The 17,300-nt window shown below is 55.5% G+C and overlaps 1 protein-coding gene across 1 annotated transcript in view; it reads left to right on the top strand.

Moving 5' to 3' along the window:
- The window catches only part of LOC105823465 (scavenger receptor cysteine-rich domain-containing protein SCART1-like), a 40,864-nt gene extending 25,381 nt beyond the window's left edge, over positions 1–15,483 (top strand). Inside the window, exons 7-16 of the mRNA XM_012660672.1 lie at positions 4,206–4,511; positions 4,665–4,982; positions 5,057–5,371; positions 5,450–5,764; positions 6,254–6,322; positions 6,398–6,712; positions 6,791–6,853; positions 7,636–7,773; positions 14,619–14,870; positions 15,122–15,483. Of these exons, the coding sequence (XP_012516126.1) occupies positions 4,206–4,511; positions 4,665–4,982; positions 5,057–5,371; positions 5,450–5,764; positions 6,254–6,322; positions 6,398–6,712; positions 6,791–6,853; positions 7,636–7,773; positions 14,619–14,870; positions 15,122–15,483 (2,453 nt within the window). The remainder of the gene's footprint in view (positions 1–4,205; positions 4,512–4,664; positions 4,983–5,056; positions 5,372–5,449; positions 5,765–6,253; positions 6,323–6,397; positions 6,713–6,790; positions 6,854–7,635; positions 7,774–14,618; positions 14,871–15,121) is intronic.
- The last annotated feature ends 1,817 nt before the right edge of the window (positions 15,484–17,300 follow it).

Raw genomic sequence — 17,300 nt, 5'->3', positions numbered from 1 at the left:
AATGGTGAAAGCGGGCATCCTTGTCTTGTTCCTGATTTTAGGGAAAAAGAATTCAGTCTTTCACCTGCTGTTAACTCCAGGTTTTTGGTAAATGCCCTTTAATCATATTAACAAGGTTCTCTTGTATTCCTAATTTTCTGAGGTTTCTAATCATGAGAAGATACTGAATTATGTCAAATGCTTTTTCTGCATCAATTGAGATAATTATTGTTTTCTTTCTTCAGCCTATTAATGTGGTGTATTACAGTGATTGATTCTTGTATGTTGAATCATGCTTGCATTTCTGAGATAAATCCCACTTGGTCATATTGTGTAACTCTTTTAATGTGCTGTTGATTTCCTTGTATTTTGTTGAAGATTTTCGCATCAATATTTTTCAGGGATGTTGGTCTATAGTTTTCCTTTCTTTGTCTGGTTTTGTTATCAGGGTAACGCTTACCTCATATGAGTTAGAAACTGATCCCACCCTTCCTAATTTTTGGGAGATTTTGAGAGTGATTGGTATTAATTCTTCCTTAAATGTTTGGTAGAATTCATCAGTGAAACCCTCTTGTCCCCTGACCTTTCTTTTTTGGGAAGTTTTTGATTATTGATTCAATCTCTTTACTTGTTATAGGTCTGTTCAGATTTTCTGTTTCTTACTGGGTCAGTTTTGGTAGTTTATGTTTTTCTAAGGATTGCCCATGTCATCTGGATTATCTAGTTTGTTGGCATACAATTGTTCATAGTATTGTCACAATATTTTTTTTATTTCCGTAAGGCCAATAGTAATGTCCCCACTTTTATTTCTTGTTTTAATAATTTCATCTTTTTTCTTCATTAGTTTGTATCTATTGTCATTTATAAAAATCTTTCTAAAGAACCATTTTTTAATTCCATTGGCTCTATGGCTTTTTTATTCTCTATATTGTTTATTTCTGCTGTAATCCTTATATTTCTGTGCTTCCGATAGCTTTGGGTTTAGTTTGCTCTTATTTATTCTAGTTCTTTTAGGTTAGCGATTTGAGTTTATTCTTCTTTTTTCACGTAGGTCTTTGCATTTCTCACGAGCGTTCACTTAATTGCAAAATTTTGGTACATTGTATTTTTGTTTTCATTCATCTAAAAATATTTTGTAATTTCCTTTGTGATTTCTTGACTCATTGATTATTTAAGAGTTGTTTTTAAAATTATACATATTTGTGAACTTTCCTTTTTTGTTCTGTTATTGATTTCTAGTTTTATTCCATTGTGGTCAGCAAAGATATTTTGTATGATTTAAATCTTTTAAAATTTATTCAGACTTGTTTTGTGGCCTAGCATACGGTCTGTCCTGTAGAATGTTTCCTGTGCATTCTCAAGAAGAATGTGCCTTCTGCTGCTGGATTTTTCTGTATGTGCCTGTTAGGGTTGTAGGTTTACAGTGGTGTTCCAGTCCTCTCTCTCCTGACTGATATTCCATCAGATGTTGTGTCCGTTACTGAAAGTGAGGTATTTAAGCCTCCAACTATCATAGAACTGTCTATTTCTTCCATCGATTTTGACAATTTTTGCTTTGAATACAGTGCTGTGTTTCAAGACTCTGTTGTTTAGTGCATATGTGTTTTAAGTTGTTAATTGTTAATGAACTGACCCTTCTATCAATGTAGAATCATCTTTTTTGTCTCTTAATATTTTTACTTACAGTCTCTTTTGGTTACTATTTGCATTACTATCTTTTTCTTTTTTCTTTTATTCTTTTTGTCAACCCCTTGGTCAATTTGCAGTACATTACTATCTTTTTCTAGCCTTTCACTTTCAACTTATTCGTGTCTTTGGATATAAAGTGAGTCTATTGAGACAGCATGTAATTAGATCATTTTAAAAAATCCATTCTGCCCCTCTCTGCCTTTTGACTGGAGAGTTTAATCCATTCACATGCAAAGTGATTGCCTGGAGTAATTCTGTGTGTCTGATACATAGTTTTTGGTCCCTCATTTCCTCCTTTGTTATCTTTTTTGGTGTTTAATTGATTTTTTTCTGGTGTACCACTTTATTCTCTTTTTATTTCCTTTTCAGTCTATTTTAAAATTATTTTCTTAGAATTACCTTGGGGATTACAATTAACATCTTAAATTTATAACAGTCTAGTTTGAATTATTAACAATTTAGCTTCAGAAATTCAAAAATATACAAAAATTCTGCTCCTACGTAGCTCCATCTCCCCTTCTATGTTGTTATCACAAATTATATCCTTATAGATTGTATGGCTTTTAATATAGATTTATGCATTCGTCTTTTAAATCATATAGGAAAAAAAGAAGTTACATTCCTGAAACGAAATAATACTGGCGCCCATATTTACTTGCGTAGCTACCTTTACCGGTGTTCTTTATTTCTTCCTATGGCTTGAAGTTGCTGTCTAGTGTCCTCTCATTTCAGATGGAAAGTGTCCCTTAAGTATTTCTTGTAGGGCAGGTCTACTAGCAATGAACTCCCTTAACTTTTGTCTGAGAATGTCTTAATTTTTTCTTCATTTTTGAAGGATAATATTTCTGACCTTAAATTCTTGTTTGACAGATTTTTTTCTTACAGAACTTTGAATATATTATCTCACTTCTGGCCTCCATAATTTTGGATAAGAAACTGGCTTTTAATCTTATTGAGAATCCCTAGTATATGACAAGTCACTTCTCTGTTGCTTTCAATGCTCTTTGTCTTTTGACAGTTTGATTATATTTGTTTTTCTGAACTTCTCTAAATTTTTTCAGTTTAGCAATATATTTAATTTAATATTTTTATTTATTTTTTAAAGTGACAAAAATTCTATATATTTAAGGTATAGGACATCATGTTTTGATATTCGTATACATTGTATGTACACACACACATGTAAAAACACATTTTCTTTAGCCGTTCATCCATTGAAGAACAATTGGGTTGTTTTCATGTCTTCACTGTTACAAATAGAGCTGCAATACACACGAGTGCAGATATCTCTTCGACATCTTGATTTAATTTCCTTTGAATATATACCCAGTGATTATAATGTATTTCAATGTGATTATCTTTAGGCATTGAATCAAATCTGGGATTCAAACATTGAATCAAATTTGGGAAGTTTTTGGCATTATTTCTTCAAATATTCTTTCTGTCCCTTTTTCACCTCTTCTTTCAGGGCTTGCCTTATGGGGATATTGCTATGCTTGATGGCGTTCTACGAGTCTCCGAGGCTCTGTTAATTTTTCTTCATTTTTTTCTTTCTGCTCCCCAGACTGGATAAGCTCGATTGACTTATTTTCGTGTTCCCTGATTGTTTCTTCTTTGAACCCCTCGAGAAAAATTTAAATGTCAGATATTGTGCTTTTCAGCTCCAGAAATTCTTTTTGGTTCCTTTTTATAATTCCTGTCCATTTATTCTATTTGGTGAGATACTGTTATCCTGACACCCTTTGGTTACTTGTCCGGGGCTTCCTTTAGCTCTCTGAGCATGTCTGAGACAGCTGACTTGATGTTTTTGTCTAGTAAGTCCAACAACTGGGCTTCCTCGGGGACAATTTTTATTATCTTTTCCATCCGTGATTGGCCATACCTTATTGGGTTTTTTTTTTGCATACTTTCTAATTTTTAATATGAAACAGGAAATTTTGAATATTATAATGCGGCAACTCTGGAAATCAGTTTCCTCCCATCAGGGTTTCTTGCTGCTGCTTGCTGAGAGTTGTACTTAATTGTTCAGCAGCTTTGCTAAGCTCCTTTGGAAAGACTGTTCTTTGTCCTGTGGCCTCGGAAGTCTCTGTTCAGTTAGCACAGTGGCCAGCGAGCAGTCAGACAGAGATGTGTTTTAATGCCTAGAGAAAAGCATGACTCCCCCAGTCTTTGCACATTAATTTCCTGTTGGTCCCTGGGTCAACTCTTAGCCAGGCCATGCAAACTGTTCCGGTGTTCACCTCCTGCCTGCCTGGAGCCGCTGTCTGGCAGCTTCCTACCCTTGGAGTTCCCTGTTGTGAGTTTGTGCTTACATTCCAGAGAAGTGACAAAGTTGATTGTGACAGTTTTCCCAGCTTAATCGGTGCCTTAGTGGAGGGATGACTCTTGGTGTTCCCTAGCCCAAGTTTTGGTGACATCACTTGGCAAAGCTGCTTTCTTGCCCTCAGTCTGTCCCTCCCCAGTCTGGGGCGCGGACTGTGTTTCACCAGCAGTGTCTGCGGGTCTGGGAGCCACACTGCCTACACCCTCTCCTCCAGAGTTCCGGCTGGTCAACGGCGGCAGCGGCTGTGAGGGCCGCGTGGAGCTCCAGGTGGAGGGGACCTGGGCGCCCGTCTGTGCCGCCCACTGGGACTTGGAAGATGCCACCGTCCTCTGCCACCAGCTCAACTGTGGCAATGCTATGGCCACACCGCGAGGAGGCCATTTTGGGGACGGGGATACTCCCATCTGGCCCGACGTGTTTCACTGTGTGGGGACAGAGCCGCATTTGTTCAGCTGCCTGGCAAGCACCCTGGGGGCCCCGGCCTGTGTCCGAGGAAACTCGGCCTCCGCGGTGTGCTCAGGTGGGTGCAGCCGCAGGGCGGTGAGGAGGAGGGTGAGCAAGGCGGTGCACAGAGCGTGCGCTGAAAGTAGGAGGGCTGGGAGTGCACCGGTTCTGCCTGGGCGGGTGGTCAGTCCCCTGATGCCCTGCGGTCCCGGCGCGTCCCACTCGGCAGGTCTCTCCCACGCCCTGAGGCTGAGGGACGGGCAGAGCCGCTGTGATGGGCGCGTGGAAGTCTCCCTGGACGGCGCGTGGGGCCGCGTCCTGGACGATGCCTGGGACCTGCGCGGCGCCGGCGTCGTGTGCCGGCAGCTCGGGTGCGGAGGGGCAGAGCGAGCCTACGATGCGCCTGCCCCCGGCCGCGGGGCCGTCCCGGTGGGGCTGAGCCGCGCGCGCTGTCTGGGCAGCGAGACCCGCCTGAGCCAGTGCAACGTGTCCACGTCCCTGCGGGAGCCCGCGGGGATGTCGCGGGACGCGGGTGTCGTGTGTTCCGGTGAGTGTGGAACCCCGTGTCCCCCACACCCGCGCCCGCGTGGGCCGGGGCGCCCTGACTGGGTCTCTCCGCAGGGAGCCTCCGGGTGCGCCTCGCCGCGGGGCCAGGCCGCTGTGCCGGGCGCGTGGAGGTGCTCCACGAGGGAGCGTGGGGCACCGTGTGTGACGACGCCTGGGACCTGCGGGACGCACACGTGGTCTGCAGGCAGCTGGGCTGCGGCCGCGCTCTCAGCGCCCCGGGGGCCGCTCACTTCGGGGCCGGCACGGGGCGCATCTGGCTGGACCAGCTGGGCTGCGAGGGCCACGAGTCTGCGCTGTGGCAGTGCCCGTCGGGGGGCTGGGGCCAGCACGACTGCGGGCACAAGGAGGACGCTGGGGTCTTCTGCTCAGGTGGGTGCGGCCCGTCCACTCTGTCGCCCCCGCCCACACTCAGAGCCCGGCCTTGCTGACTGACCTCTCTGTCTACAGAGTTCACGGACCTGAGGCTGCAGAACTACAGCGGGCCATGCGCAGGGCGCCTGGAAGTTTTCTACAACGGCACCTGGGGCGGGGTCTGCAAGACCCTGAATGCAGCCTCCCTGGGGGTCCTTTGTGGGCAGCTGGGCTGTGGGACCCACGGCCAGCTGCTGGCTGGGCCAGGGAGCTGGCCTGCCCCTGACGCTCTCTGGGTGGCCTCCATTGAGTGCAGGGACAGGAATGACTGGTCCCTGTGGCAGTGCCCGTCAGCCCCCTGGGACCCTCAGTCCTGCTCCAGCGGGGAGGAAGCCTGGGTCCTGTGTGCAGGTGAGCGGTGGGTGGGCCTGTGTGCGTGTCGGGGGCGGTCGCTGAGGGTCTTCCCACTGCATCTGCGTGGGCCTTTTCCCGAGGGATGAACTTCAGGCTTCCCTTTTCCGTGTGAGTTATGCTGGTCCAGTCCCTGCCCTGAAGCTCTGAGCTGGGTGGGGACCTTTGGGGTCTCCTCAGACCCCTGGTACTCCCCCAGTGGGAAGCAGGACCCCTGGGCTTCCTGGACATTGTCTGAGGACAGGCCGCAGGCGAACGTCCGCCGCCCCCGCCCCACCCCCCTGCCCGCACCCAGTAGTCCCGGGAACAGTTTGTTGAATCCCTCATCCTGTGTGGATATACCTTGCTTAAACAGAAAGTTCTCTTCCTTCAGCAAGCAGAAATTCCTGTATTTGGGAGAAAGAAAGAAAAAGAAAAAGAAAAACATTTCAGAAAATTTAAGCCTGTTGAGCTTGCAAATGGAAAAACGGGTCCTACTTTTCTGCACAGAGCACGTAGGAGAAGTGCCCCAGGACCTTGGAGAGACCCTGAACTGCTCATCCACCCTCAGCTGCCCAGGTAGCCCTCTGTCCGTCTCCCTGCCTCCTCCCACCGCGGTCGGGGGCCTGCAGTGACCGCAGCCCCCTTCTCCAGAGGAGGGTGCGCTGCGCGTGCGCGGGGGCGCTGACGGCTGCTCCGGGCGCGTGGAGGTCTGGCACGCCGGCTCCTGGGGCACCGTGTGCGACGACTCCTGGGACCTGGCGGACGCGGAGGTCGTGTGCCGGCAGCTGGGCTGCGGTCGGGCCGTGGACGCCCCGGGGGGGGCCGCCTTTGGCCTCGGCTCGGGGCCCGTGTGGCTGGACGAGGTGGGGTGCCGGGGCAGCGAGGTGCACCTGCGGGACTGTCTGGCCCAGCGCTGGGGACGCGGAGACTGTGCGCACAAGGAGGACGCGGGCGTGCGCTGCTCGGGTGAGTGGGGCGGAAGGGGTGAGCCGCGACGCTCGCTTTGGGGTATCCGCTCCCCCTTCTGTTCTGCCCGATCCGCAGTACCTGGCCCCAGCCTGCGTCTGGGGCAGTGCCACGTGGTGGCCCTGGCCAAAGCTGCAGCCGGTCCTGTCAGCTCAGGCTGAATGGGGCCTGGTGCTGCTTCTGGCATCTGTGCGAGGGTCTGTGCGCTCAGGGCTGACGAGGCTTCCCTGTCCTGGCACTTAGGTTCCGCCATTTACCTGCAGGTGATCCTGGGACCACAGCGCTGCCGCCAGGGGGTAGGTGGCCCTTTCCCAAGCTCCAGTCCTCCTTTGTGGCGGTGGCTCAGAGGGGCCCAGCTTGGCTCTGCCCATTGTGAAGAGGACGCCCCTTCTCTGATGGAAACTGCTGTCCTTCCCTGTGCCCCTGGAGTGGAGACTCTGTGGTGGGGACAGAAGCCCCAGGCCCCACTCAGCCACTTCTGTGGGGTCTTTGCCTTGGTGGCCTGGGGTGGGAGTTGGCCCTGGACACTGTGGCTCTGTATCCAAAGCACAGCTGAGGGCAGTGGGCCCCCACCTGGGTCATCCCCCTGTGCCCCCACCTGGGCCCACACACTTGCATTCCCCCACCTGGATTTTCCCACCTGGGCCCTCCACCTGTGCCTGCCCACCTGTGCCCACCCACCGTGCCTACTGCCTAGGCCCACACACCTGGATGCTCCCACATGGGCCCGGACACCTGTGCCCTCCACCTGGGCCTCTCAGTCCCTCTCTCTGGGGGAGGAGCAGGCTGTCCAGGCAGCACAGAGGCCCACCTCTCCTGGGTGCTCCACCCCTCCCTGGGAGGCTGAGGTCCTCAGGCCCAGGGTCACAATGCCCCAGGTAGCCCAGGGACACAGGCAGCCTCACCTCTCACTGTGCCCACAGCCCCTTCCTTGGCCCCTGCACCTGCTCCCAAGGCCTGGGCCCTGTCTGAAACCACCTGCCTCATCCTTGGTTCCCTCCTGGGCCTGGTGTCCCTGTTCCTGGGGGCTCAGTGGTGCCGCCGCAGAGCAGCCTGCCAGGGTAGGTGGCCATGGCCAGGTGTGGCTGGCACGGGTCTGGGATGGGGAGGTGTGGCGGTGAGAATGCTCTGTGGGACACCCGCCGTTGCGGGCCCTCCCTGTCCTCATCACTGCCCTGCACGCTGGGTGTCCTTCCCCACGGCGAGAGCTCAGTGACTCTGTGGAGCCACAAGCTGTGGGGACTCGAGGACCCTGGGTCTCAGGCTTGCTCAGCTCCCAAGATGGGCTGAGTGAAGAAAATCCTCACTCCCAGGGCTGCCTGGGCTGAGACCAGGCTTTAAGGGGCCTCCTGATCCCTGTGACGTACGTATAGTGGGGGCTTCCCCGGTGCGTTCAGGGGCTGAGACCAACAAGCCCCACTTCAGAATTTTAGGCTCTCGGTGCCCAGGGAACAGTGTCCCTAGCGTGGGGTCTTTGCTCTCTGCGGGATCTGTTGGCAGAGGAGTCGGGGGAGGGGGGTCCCAGCATGCATGAGAGACCAAAGGGGCCACGCAGAATGGACTTAGACTGCAGGAGAATTTCTTCTAGAAGGTTCTGGTGTGGACTTTGCAGGTTGTAGAATGTCGAGGCACCCATCCTCGGAGGGTGTCTATGAGGACATTGGAGCCGTCCCCCTGGGGGAGAAGGAGGAGGGGCCTGCAGTGAACGAGGACCTGGTTCTGGAGGAGGAGTATGACGATGCGGCAGAGCTGGAGGACGGCGCTGGGGAGGAGGCGGAAGAGGCGCAGGAGGCCGGGGCGCTTCTGAGTCCCGCGGGTGTGCACCTCTGTGCCCTGGCGTCCGCGGTGCTGTTCCTGCTGTACTGCTCCTACGCAGAGGGCTCTGCTCTGGCCAGCGCATACATCTAAAGACCTGATTGCTGCTTGTGTGTCCGTGACCCTCATTCCTGTCTCAGTCCTGGGGCATGGGGACAGTTGGCCGTCCCCCAAAGCTGCTTGTTGGGCTGGAGTCTTCCCGTGGGTCGACGTGGGGTCAGGGGGTTGTAGGTCTTTCCTGGGTTTCTTTAGCTGTGCGGTGTCCGCCCAGCACCTTGTCCCCGATGGCTTCAGGGGGCCCTGAGCAGACAGAGTAGAGGGAGGATTGGGTGTGAGAAGTGACCTCACTCTCACCTGACCTGCCGTGTCCCGTCCTCGTCCCTCTGTGGCCGGCTTGCTTTGCAGCAGGAAGCCAGGAGCCGAGAACGGGGCTCTGAGCAGTCGCTCGAACCCACGGTGCGTCTCCTTCCTCACACGCAGGTGGGGCTCCTCGAAACCCAGGCCCCGGAGCTCAGGCTGGGATGGAAGACCACGGTGGCCCCTGCCCCAGGACGTGATGACCCTGAGCTGACCCTGGGGAACATCAGTGTGTGTGGGGATGTACCGGGGAGGCGGGGTCTTCACCGTCCTTGTCCTTGCAACAGCCGTTATTAAACTCCCTGTGAAATCACTCATCACTCATCATCATCATTTCACCCCAGAAACGTCTGTCAGAGGCTGCCACGGCCCAGGTTCTGTTCTGGTCCCCCTGCCCCTGTCTGCCTCATGCTGGAACGTGGACCCTCAAAGTGTCCTCTCGTGTGAGGGAGGCTTGTGTGTTGTCACCCGCCGTTGTGCCCACGGTTCTCCTGAGCTGCGCTGGCTGCGCTGCTCCTGCACCTGGCAGAGAGGGCGGGGATCTCCCCACCAGGCAGCCTCCTGGACCATTCCTCCTCCCCGCTCCTGCACCCCTCCAAGCCTGACCCGTTCAACCCTCAGGGCAGCTCCCTGGTGTACCACCCTGGGGACCCCTCCTTCGAATGTGCAGACAATACGGGGGTTGGGGTGGGGAGTCGGGGCTCCGCTGGGGGCTTGAGATTGGAATCTTCAGTTTGTACAGCTGCCCTGCTGTGATAAAACCCCACCAAGCTCTCCCTGGACCCACCCACCCAGGAGCCGACCCCCAGGACCCCAGCACCTATGTCTAGACCTGTCCTGACTCACCCTCAGCTCTCAGCATCCTGGTAAACGCCAGGTTTGAACATCCGTGCGTGCCTCACCTGTCAGGTCTGTCCAGTGATGCCAGCCCCCGACCTGCCTTCCACATTAGCCCTGCTGTGTGGCCGGCCTGCTGTGGCTATCACTGATGTTGGCTCGATGAGCGATGTGGAACCCATTTGCACCCTCAGTGTCTCCCCTGACCAAGCCCTTCCCCTGAACCCCACGCCCTGGGCTGTAAGGGAGCCTGCTCGTGCCCAAGGACCACTGTGCATGAGGAAGAGGAACTTCAGGCTCCCTTCCTTGGACAGGGAGCCCCATGAGGGAGAGAGGACGTTGTCCAGAGAGGCTGGACAGGGCCTCTGGGGAGAAGTGCAGTGCCAGAGCCACGTGGCCAGGTTCCAGGGCATGGCTGGAGCAGCTCCTGACAGAGCCTTCAGGGGTGTGGGTGGCCCTCCTGCCCGTCTGAGCACACCTTGCTCCTCTGCAGACTTGCAGGGTCTGCTCTCTGACCTCAGGAGTTGGCCAACCTGGCTGGACCGTGTGCAAGACCCTCCCTTGGGCCCAGTGAGGGTGGAGGGTGTGGGGGAGGGGCATTCCCAGGCCGAGGTGGGTGAGAAGTGACGTGGCAGGAAGTGGATGGGGTCTGAGCATGAGAACCCTGGGGGCGTAGAGTGAGGGTGTCAGCACCGCCACCGGAGGATGGGGATCTCTGACCCCGGGGCTGCGCCCTTCGGGTCTCCACCCCTCGTGCTGGCCTGGCCCGTTTATTCCACTGTGTCTTAAAACAGCAGCATTTACAATTTCTTTACAATGGTGGCACCGTCACCGGCACCTTGAGCTGTGGCGACAGAGGGATCGCAGGCAGGACTGCAGGGGCTCTGGCAGGCTCCTGCCCCGCGGAGATGTGGGGTCCTGATCTGCACCCGCCAGCTCCCTGCACGTCCCCTCCCCCGCCTGGGGCACCCCAGGCTGCACCCCTGCCCCAGGGCTGTGTGCCAAGCCTGTCCCCAGTCCTCACCTCGTTCGGAGGGTACTGCCGAGGAGCCCTGGGAGGCAGTGCAGGTCCCAGGTGCCGCTAAGTGGGCTGCAGCGTGCCGGGGGCTGCGCGACCGCACATGCCCTGCACGTGGCTCCGTGGCCTTCTCTGGAAACCCATTTCCCTCCCACGTTCCTCCTCCCCTACACAGAGATCGAAAACCTGAGCCGCTGTCTCCTAAACTGGTTCTTTGGCAAATCTATTGGAAATTAACCTTGATTAATTTTATGCTGCTTACAAAATAATACACATTTATTATTGTAGATTTAAACACTCTAGAACCAAGAAAGAAAATGAAAAACACCTATCATTCTGTTCCTCAGAAATAAACACTTCAACATCGGCTTGAGAACTTCTCTTTGAACAAATGCCCAGAGACGAGCATGATTTACAATAATGTCTCATCATGTGCATTCTGGTTCCTGTGTACTTTCCACTTAAAACACATAGCTGACACATTGGCTTGTCCTGCCACGTTTCACGGCTGCCACGGAGCCCTTCTCACGTGTGCAGCCTCGCTGGCTTGACCTGTCATTGCATTTGGCTCATGGAGAGCTGTGCACCCTCGCGAGTGCTGGTCACAGGGCGTGCACGTTTCTCAGGATTTTGATCGAACCGCTGAGTGTCAGTTCACACTGAGCTGGGAACGACATCAGGTCTTCAGCCACACCTTTCGTGTGGGCAGAGAAAGTCCATCACTGTCCTGCCGGCCCTGGTCCCAGCACCGCGGCCCTCGGAGCCTGGCTGAGCCCGGGCTCCTGGTCGGTCCGTCTCACACCTGGGGCTGCGTCAGGCACCGGCTGCAGGAAGCCCGGCCTGGCCTCGCCACACACACGCTGCTGGCACCGTCTGGGCTCAGGCACGGGTGACAGATGGCGGCTGTGATATGGGGGAGGTGGTGAGGGCACTGACTGGCTTCCTTCTCAGAAAGTGTCACGTCGAGTCGGAGGCCACCTCCTGCTCCGGGCAGAGCTGCTCGTGCCTGCCCCAAGACGGCCAGCTGGGTGCACCGCCGCAGCAGATGCGACCAGGCCTGGCGTTGTCCCCGCTGGGGCTGTGGCCCCTGTTCCTGGCCTGCTGGACCCTCCGTCCTGGGGAGCGTGTGCTGCCGTCTATAGGGTCCTGGGGGTCAGAGCCCCCGGAGTGCAGGACGTTTTGCGGGGGAGGGTGGGGATGACACAACAGCCGTCCCCTCTGCTCCCTGGTGGGAAACCTGGGAGGCCCAGCTGGGCCCCAGGGGTTGGGGTGTTCTCCATGTGGCTCGTGGGCAGGCAGAGTGGCCTGTGGGCTGTCCCATGTTCACGAAAGGCTGAGACTCTAACTTTGTTGAGTTTCCACAGAAAATGGACCTTACGCCATTTTTGTTAACGTTTTGCTCATTTTTGTAGACATTTAACTTTGTTAGTGTCATTGACAACATCAAAACAAACTGTGAGAAAACAGGAAAGTCAAGATTAAGGGTATGAATTGAGATAGAAGGTGAAAATTAGATTTCTAATTGTTGAAGATTCTGGACAAAAAGCACGCGAAGACACCTTTGCCACGAAGGCCCTTCCCGTGTTCTTGTTCCAAAGGCCCCGCTGCGGAGCCCTTGACCCTGCTGGGGGCTGGAAACCGCGGCGAGGCCTCCTGCAGGTGCAGCACCTGGGCTGGGGGAGGCGTCTGTGACCTGCAGGCAGCTGGGCCATGGCAGCGCCCTCGTGGCCCCCACGTATGTGGTGTGGCCCCAGGAGACCCAGCAGTTCTTGTTGCAGGGCGCGGAGGCCTTGCTCTGGGAGTGTCCCCCGGGGCACAGGGGCCGCTGCGGGGCTGCGTGTGTGAGTGCGTCGCGCAGTGCACTGCTCAGGGGGGACAGCCACCCAGAGCCAATGCCACAGCCTCTCCCCAGCACGACTCCTACCCTTGGGGGAGGAGGGTGCTGCCTGAGCCCCCAGGGTGGAAGGCAGAACCACCCCTCCTAGGGTGCCCATGACTCCTAGGGCTGTCATCCTCAGGTCATCGTGACACTGCTGTGACCCCACACCTGTCCCCTTCAAAGACCAGGACAGCCCCAGTGAGGAACATGGCATTTGCCCAGGCCAGCCCAGCAGGGACCCTGGCTGGAGTCCAGCCTTTGGGTTCAGCTGGCCCCTTGGGACCATCAAGTGCTGGGCCCAGTGGTGACCACAGGGCCTTCTGGAGTGAAGTGTTTGCCTCCCTCCCTGAGCAGCCGGCAGGCACAGAGGCCCCCGCCCGAGGGCTCAGGCAGGTGTGGGGCGAGGCACATCCTTCTGGCCCTCGTCTCGGGCCTCCAGGCCACTCTGTCGGTCCCTGGGCTCTCCCTGGTCAGGGCCCTCTCAGGAGGCCCGTGCTGCTGGGTCCAGCCCCAGATTTCAGCGCCCTTGTCCTGTCCAGGCTCTGACTGGGACCCCACCCTTCCTCCTTCTCAGAGTGTGGGTGGAAAACAGAGGCTCGAAGTGGCTCATCTGAGGAGAAATGGACGACGGGTACCTATATGGGCCAGGAGAAAGTGCTCTTGGTACTTGAGGGCCCTGAGCTGTGAGGTCCCGTCAGGGACTCTGGAACAGAGAGATGGGCCGTGTCGGAGACCACTTGAGGGGCCCTCACCACCTGAGGGGCCCTCCCCAGGGGCTGAAGCCCCAGAAGCCAGGGGCTGTGGAGCTGGCCCTGCCATCCATGTGGAGCCCTCCTGGGCACAGGGCAGTGGGGAGGAAGGGCCTGAAGGGGGCGGAATGTAGCTACTGGCTGCCTCCTCCAGGGTCCTGGGCCCACAGGAAGGGCCTCTGCTGTGGACCCCCGCCCTGCCCCACTCCCACCAGAGACCACAACCTCAGACTCCCGGAGCCCATGTGTTTGGAGTCGCGAGGGCCATGTTGCAGAGGAGTTCAGGTGGGAGCAGAGCGGGCCCTATGTGTGCAGGTGGGAACCTGGCGTCCATGGCGCTGAGTGGGGGAGGCAGCCCCTGTGCGGGGACCGCTGTGATCCAGGTGGCAGAACACCCTGCGATAGAGAAGGTGGGGCTTGCACCAGGAGGAAGCCACCGTCTTCTGCAGAAGGCTGGGGTGTGGCCCTCATGTCACAGGGGGGCCTGGGAGGCCAGGGTCGAAAGTGGTGACCTGCAAGGGAACAGAGTCCAGCATCTTCAACTGCAGGTTCAACCTGAACCTCCCAGACCAGTGTGACCTCCCAACAGACACATGGTGGTGTGCTCAGGTAGGGACACCCTTACCCTGGGACCTCTGAGATGGGAGGTGTCCACTCAGGATGTGTCCAGGGACGGAAGGGGACGTCCCTGCCTGGGGGAGAGGAAGGGGACTGGTCTCCTGGAGCTGCAGAGCCCACTACCCACCACTCTGCCAGACACCTGCGGTGCTGCACCCAGACTACACCCCCATCCCAGGGAAGGAGAGGGACTGGGACCCTCCCTAGGGCCTGCTTCCCACCATTGGTGGCCCTGGGGTCATCGGAGGAGTTGGCCGACCCCAATGCCAGCTCCTTCCATAGGGCTCTGATTGGACTGGCCCAGGTGCGGGTAGGCACTGGGGTTTAAAACTGACCAGGTGATTAAAGTGGCTCATCAGGGTGAGGTCCAAGCCTTGGGGTGGGTGCAATGGCACCGATGTGGGGGCCCAGGCCCTGGGGGGAGAGATCCTTGTCTCCCCAGAGGCAGGGGCGGGGAAGAGGCTTGCTGTGTGGGGGCCAGGACCCCAGGGGGATGCAGAGTGGAGGGAGGGCTCCCTGCCCTGTCCCGTCCCCAGGACTTCCCCTGCTGGCCTCTGGGACCCCCTCTGAGGTCCAGAGGCAGGCACAGAGCCGGTCATGCCCTGGTGTCTCCAGTCCAGCGTCTGCCCCCAGGACACACGGAGGCCCGGCTGGTGGGCGGCGAGCACCCCTGCGCCCGGCGCCTGGAGGTGAGGCGGGGCCTGACCTGGGGCACCGTGGACCTCGCCACGGCCCACGTGGTGTGCTGGGAGCTGCGGTGCGGAAGGGCCGTGGACACCCTGTGGGGGGGCTGCCTTTGGCTGGATGAGGTGGGGTGCCGGGGCAGCGAGGCGTTCCTGCAGGACTGCAGGGCCCAGCAGTGGAGACGCGGCCTGTGCTGCTCCGGTGAGTGTGGCGGAATTGGGGCAGGGGATGGGGTTAAGAGGTCAGCTGAGTGGACCCGGGTGGGCGGTAGGCCCGAGTATTGCCTTCATCACTCCCTTGGCCAGGGAACGGGGCCTAAGATTTATGTGTTGGTTGCCAGTGTGTTGCTGCCTCAGACCTTAGTGTGGCCTTGGTCACTCCGTGGTGGAGCTCCGACAGCTCCTTTTGCTGGTTTGTTTGACCTGCTCGCCATCTCTGCCTGCCCCCCATAGCAGAGCCGAGAACCCACAGACGCCTCCCGGGGCCGCGCAGCTCCGTCCCTGTGGAGCTCAGGTCTGGCGAGTCAGCAGGCGCGGGCTCCCTGCTGCCCCCGGCCAACGCCCCGGCCGCCCACCCCCTTCTCAGCAGCTGCCCTGCCCCGGGCCCTGTAAATTCCCAAGGCCCCTGGCTGCAGCGTCAGAGCCCCCAGCTGCTCTGCACCACCAGGTGCCTGTCTGCCTCGGAGGAGCCGTGGGCTGGGGTGGCCGCTCACGGGGCCTTGCACCAGATTCACAGGAAACCCTTCAGGCCTCTCCTACACCCCCCATCTCCCTCGGAGGCCAAACCACAGGGCTCTGGTTTGTCACTGGTCTGATCCAGGGCACAGATAGGGCACAGAGCAGGCCTGGGGGCTCCCCGACATTCAAATGGAAACTGTAAGACGCCAGCAAAGCACTTTCAGTAGCGTTTTTTCCACGGTAAAATAGGCCAGACTGGGGCAAAACCAAACCAGTCTTTTCAGAACATTGAAAGGAGAAGGAGGTAGGAGCAAAAGGAAGGGAGACGTGAGGGTCACTCACTGTGAACGGGGAGTGCGGCCAGGCCGGTTCCTGACCAAACATGCCAAGTCCACACCTCCGCAAAAGACACATGAATATAATTCATGCCTTAGCAGATCCTTAGAACAAAGTGAGACTCAAAAGACAAACAAGCTCGTGTCTCTACAGCTAAAGCAGCTGTAGGGATCAAGAGGGTGTCCTGCACATATTTTACGCCAAAATCAAGAAGTCTCAAGCTAAAGAACCCTCTATCCAGAGACGTCTGCCTTTGTCACAAGCAGCCAGCCCCCGCGACAGAGGTTGTCCACTCTCTTGCGTCAGCGTCTGATGATTCTGGTCTGGCCCCGAGTATCTCCCCAGCAGAGGAAACATCCGAGGATTTGACTCCCGGAACAGCCATCAGCACCCATGGGGCTCTCAGGTGTTCTCGGGTAAACTGCTTCCCACAGTATCTCTAAGTGAACGAGGGGAAGCCTAGGTAAAGAGTAGTGTGGAGTCTTGACCCACGTCAAACCACCTGTGATAATTTGTTCAGTAAACAATGCTATGCACCTGCATGGGAGAGGCGGAATAGGTGCTTCAAAGGAGGCACCGAATGCTGCACACGGACTCGCCGAGGCCCAGCACAGCCACTGGTCCGTCCTGAGTCCTTACGGCTGCACCGTTAAAGGCTCCGCTCGCCGTGACCCACCATCATGTAGACAAAACGGTCCACACCATATAAAGTTATTGGTGGGATGATTGCTCTAAAGCTTCAAAAATGGTTTATACCCAATGTCTGGTTTGTCAGACTCAAAAGCCTGGAAGAAAGTTTCCAGTGGAACATTTCCACCCCCTGCTGGACAATTGGAGCATCTACGAACAGATTTCCTCCCATCGCCGCTCCGTGGGTTAGCAACACGTTCTCGTAATTGTGCACATGTTCTCAGGGTGGACTGAGCCCTTCCCTGCAGGAAGGCTGACACCACAACAGTAGCCAAAAATTACTACAGAACGAGTTTCCTTTATGGGGCGTCCCTAGGGACATTTCCAGGGGCAGGAGAACTCATTTTGCTGAACAACTTATTAAACCATTAAGTCATGTTTTACAAACACGACGTCACTACGTTGTCCTTATCATCCCTAGTTGTCTGGAAACATTTAATGGAAAAATGGTATATTGAAACTAAAATTAGCTAAACCAACAGAATCAACTGGATTGTCCTGGTGAACGTGTTAGCACTGGACTTAATGGCAGCTAGATCTACCCCTGGGCAGGCAGCACAACCGACACCTTATAAAATAGTACCTGGTAGACCCGTGCCTGTAATGACAGAGACGTGTATATTTCTTGCACTGGTGATGTGTGGACACGGCAGCCTTAACGCATTAAGCCAAAGCTATTTCCATCAGGTAAGGGAGGCTCTTTGTGACCCACCTACCGACGATGCTTGTACCTTCCAAGAACCTGAACATTGGATGTTCTGGAAGAGACATCGGTGAAAAACACCACTCAAGCTTCACAGAAAAGGACCCGATCGGATTCTTTTAATCCCTCACAGAACACTGAATTGAATTGAATTGAAACTTGGCTCCCTATCTCTCAACTACCACGAGCTCCCACGGACTTTCGGGTTGTCAGTCCACAGGTGAC

The sequence above is a fragment of the Propithecus coquereli genome, unplaced genomic scaffold (genome assembly GCF_000956105.1).
Source record: "Propithecus coquereli isolate 6110/MARCELLA unplaced genomic scaffold, Pcoq_1.0 Scaffold673, whole genome shotgun sequence".
Lineage (NCBI taxonomy): Eukaryota > Metazoa > Chordata > Mammalia > Primates > Indriidae > Propithecus > Propithecus coquereli.
The sequence above is the reverse complement of the archived record's forward strand: the minus strand, read 5'-3'. Positions and strand labels throughout refer to the sequence as shown.